The following is a 4,254-nucleotide window of genomic DNA, read 5'->3' as shown; positions in this document are numbered from 1 at the left end:
CTAATCATAATCCTCATGTGCTCTGTGGCGGTGATGATGATGACGACGTCGCCCACCACCTCCATGGTGACCACCACCATAGCCTCCCTCCAATTCTTCACCACCTGCATAACCACCGTCACCGCCTCCAACTGCCCCACCATAGGCATTTGCATTGGCTACAGCAATGGAAACAGCATTAGCTCCATTATATCCACTTCCATTGGCTTCAGCATTGGCATTGGCCACGGCATTAGCTCCACCGCCTTCACCGTATGCATTCGCCTCTGCATTGGCAATTGCTGATGCACCCGCCTCGCCACCATAGCTATTGGCATTTGCCTGGGCATTGGCTACTGCCGAGGCACCGGCATTATTCCCAAACGTTCCTCCTTCATCATAATCCTCGGAAATGACAATTGCAACACAGCTAATTAGCAGGAAAACTAATAGTGAAGAAATGTTATTCATGGGGCTTTTTTTTTTTGTGTGACACCCTCTTGGAAGCGTAGAAATTTTCTAATCTTTTGTTTAAAAACTTCAACAGATTTATATATCCTTTAAATAGGCAAACTTCGAATCTTTCGTTACGTGGATCAAGTTAAACTGGCTTATTCTAATTACCTCCTTTATTGTGTGTGTTATACGATGCGATAATTGATATATCAATAATTTTTGTCAAATATATATATATTTTTTTGCGAATTTGTTTGTTATTCAATGTGACCAGTCTGTATGCGACCAAATTCCATTCAAGATTAATACTAATTTTCTAAATGAATTAGAATCTCACACGTAGACCAAAAATAACACGTGCACCCTCTTAGTATTGGAGAGTGCAGATTTTTTGGCAATCATATTTCAAGGTTGCTGATCTAAATTGACTAAGTTCTTCCAAAATCTGTAAAAAAAAATATTTATTATTTCACGACTATAGCTTCAATGAAGCTCGAAAAAAAATTTTAAAATCCTAAATTATAGCTGTGACAAGCCTTTAAATATATTTCAAAATTACATATTTCTAGTTTTTAGAGCCGACTCAAAAAACTACTATTATAAGAGTGATAAAATATTTAAAAAATAAGTTTAGTTCTTCAAAAGTATTTCTCAAAATCTGTGATTCTAAAAATATTAAAAATCGACGACTCAAAATCAAAGATTATAGTTGGTTCCTTAAAAAAATATTCTTATCCCGGGTCTACATAACGTCCTTATGAAATATGAAGAGTAATTTTCTCACCCTTCAGGGGTGATGTTTTATTGATTTCAATACTAAATAAGGAACTACTAGTGTTCAAATACGATAGGATGAATATGGAATATAGGATGGAGAATGGGCTTCGGATGTGCTCGGGAAATCGAAGTAGAGTTGTTCGATGATCGAGAATTCGACATTTACGATGTCTGGTAGGGAAAAGGGGGAACGATTCATGGGTTATCGGTTATGTAGCGATGTCGAGTTTTTCACAATTGGTTCTCGGTTTGTTGATGCGAAGAGTTATAAGCCGATGATTCGAAGATGATAGGGTACTCGTCGCTGTTCGGTATGTTGACGATTTAAAGGTGATCGTGAACTTATGCTCGTCGGTTGTCGATGGGTTGAATATTATCAGGAATTACGATGTTGGTTTTCGAAGGGACATCGGCGCTCGGGATATTGTCGATTTGAAAGTAATTGGGAATTTTATTGAATGGTCATGGGGCTGACGATTGGTAGATAATTAAGGTTAACGATGTAGATGGTTTGGATGTTGATGTACAGGTGTTCGGAGACGGGTGGAGGTCTAAACGTGTAATGGTTCGGGGACGGCAGTTCACTGTAGTGACACTTGCTAGGAAGATATACATGTCGTCTTAGGTTGTTCGGGTTCAGCAGCTTTCGTTAGGTATGTTCGGGAAACTCTGTCCAGGCCTTCGCAGCTGGATCGTAACACGCTCGCGTTCCTTGCAGATGGATCGGGACTCGTCCGTGTTCGGCCCTTCTGTAAGGCGCCGACAGCCGTTGTCTAGACCTTCGAAGATGGATCGGATCTTGTTCGTGTTCGGCAGCTCACTGGGGGTTTAGCTGATTGAGTCGTCTACAATAGCTTGAAAACTATTCTGGCTGGCACCAGGACCACTTATAATTTACGTATTTTGCAGAAATTTTCGCAAATAATATTCTTAGATATACAGGATAAGATGAAAACACTACAACCAACTTCAGACTGCTGTCATTTCTAAGCCAATCGCCCTGTTAAAATTATTCCAGTGGCAGCCCATTTTATTGTTTACAAGCTTACAAAAGCATTATGGCAAGAATTCTCCAGAAAAAAAGTTATTCGTGATGGAATTCAAGCGTGACAGTATTATTTCCCTACATTTGGCTGGAAAACCACAAATGGCTATCGTTAGAGCACTCCAACATTTGAATGTGAAAAATTCTTTTGTGTCTCGTACCATCGTTAGTTACCGTGATACTGGTAGCGTAGCCCGACGTCAAGGAAGTGGACGGAAGAAAACAGCAACATCAGCAGAAATGGTTCGAAAAGTAAAGAAGCGACTTGATCGAAACCCGCGTCGCAGTGTCCGAAAAATGGCTCGTGAGCTGAGCATATCGCAATATTCATTCGGCAAATATTGAAAAAATCTCTGGGTTGGACTATTGTATCTGGAGTATTTTGGGAAGCAAGGTTGACACTAAAAAATACGAAAGTGTCGATCACCTCAAGCAAGCGCTGTGCCGAGAATGGGCGAAAATACAATGAAATTTAAAAAAAAATGTTAAAATTATGGCGTTTGATTTCTTTTATCTCACCCTGTAGAAGATTGCGATACAGATCTTCAAAAAAGTGTTGGGGACTCGTGGTATAAACATCCGGGGACTACAGTTCACTCTAGAGATACTCGGTGGGAAGATATACATGTCGTCTTAGGTTGTTCAGGTTTACTTTGAGTATTGTCAACAGCCGATGTATAGGCCTTTGCAGAAGGATCATAATGGCTCGGGTTCAGCAGCTCACTCTGGATATGTTCGACAGCCGATGTATAGACATTTGCAGATGGATCGGAGCTTGTCCGGGTTCGGCGCATTACAGCAGGTATATTCAACGGCCGATGTCTAGGCCTCCAAGATGATAAAGAAACAAAAGGATCTCGTTCATGTTCGGCAGCTCATTGGGTGTATGTTCGGGTTTGCCTGATAGGGTGGTCTTGGTCGCTTGGAAACTATTCTAGCTAGAACTACGATTTAACTTCTAATTAACTACAAATAGTTAAGGTATGGTACGGTACAACAAAGCGAAGCCCTTGTGGTACAGCGAGACGAAGCTCCTGCGCAACAACAAGCCAAAGCTACTACGGTACAGTAAATCGAAACTCCTGTGGAACAACGAGGCGAATCTCTTGGGTAAATGAATTACCGCTCAAATTTCTTAAAATAATATACTCCGACAAGTAACTGCTTTACGAATTTTTTACATTTCAAGGACTATTGATTTGCAAGGCTTTTTAAAATTTCCTGAAAAATTGCTTCTAGTACTTCACTTTTTTTTACCCTCAGCCATTTGGTTATATCATTTGATACGGCCAAAACCTTTAGATCCTTGGTCTCTTTGGACCAAATACGTTTCCGTCCGTCTGTCTGTCTGGCTGGTACGATACACGCACGATAACTTTCGAAGGAAGTATCTGATTGGGTCCAAATTTGGTACATCGTAATATAATTATCAAACTTAGATCGAGTTCGGAGATGGGCAATATCGGTCAACTCCTTCTGGTACATCCCCTACAAGAGATGGAAATATTCAAAAAAATTTTTTTTTTTTCAGAAAGAGAAAGGATAATCTGATTTTGCTCCAACTTTGCAAATATATGCGTAAATGCTACGTCAGGTGCGAAAATGGACAATGTTGGTCCACTCCATTATATGCCTCACCCACAAATGGTCAATATTGTGAATAATTATAGCTCTCAATGTTATGTAAGAGTCAAATTACACACATCACATATTTGTTATTAACCCACGGTCTGGCGTGAAGATGGAATATATCGGAGCACTCCTTCTAGAACCTCCCTTACAAGGGGTCAAAATTTTAAATAATTATAACCCTTATAAAAAGCGAACTTTTCGAAATATTATGAAATATCTCATTTAAAGTAAAGCAAATAGTCAATACAAAATCCAAATATGATACACAATAATATTTTTATCAACTTATGTCAGATACGAAATTGAAAATATTGACCTACTCCTTCAGAACCTCTCCTATGAAGGGTCAACAGTTTGAATAATTA

At 39.5% G+C, this 4,254-nt stretch overlaps 1 protein-coding gene across 1 annotated transcript; it reads right to left on the bottom strand.

Annotated features, from left to right (window-relative positions):
- LOC101896355 (circumsporozoite protein-like) lies at positions 1-450 on the bottom strand. Its single transcript, XM_005186357.2, has one exon. It carries the CDS (start codon positions 448-450, stop codon positions 1-3), a length of 450 nt encoding a protein of 149 aa, XP_005186414.2.
- Between the last annotated feature and the right edge of the window lie 3,804 nt (positions 451-4,254).

The sequence above is a fragment of the Musca domestica genome, unplaced genomic scaffold (genome assembly GCF_030504385.1).
Source record: "Musca domestica strain aabys unplaced genomic scaffold, Musca_domestica.polishedcontigs.V.1.1 72, whole genome shotgun sequence".
NCBI lineage: Eukaryota > Metazoa > Arthropoda > Insecta > Diptera > Muscidae > Musca > Musca domestica.
The sequence above is the reverse complement of the archived record's forward strand: the minus strand, read 5'-3'. Positions and strand labels throughout refer to the sequence as shown.

Excerpts from the sequence above, each read along its gene's own strand:
- LOC101896355 (XM_005186357.2), bottom strand. The coding sequence starts at position 450 with ATGAATAACATTTCTTCACTATTAGTTTTCCTGCTAATTAGCTGTGTT.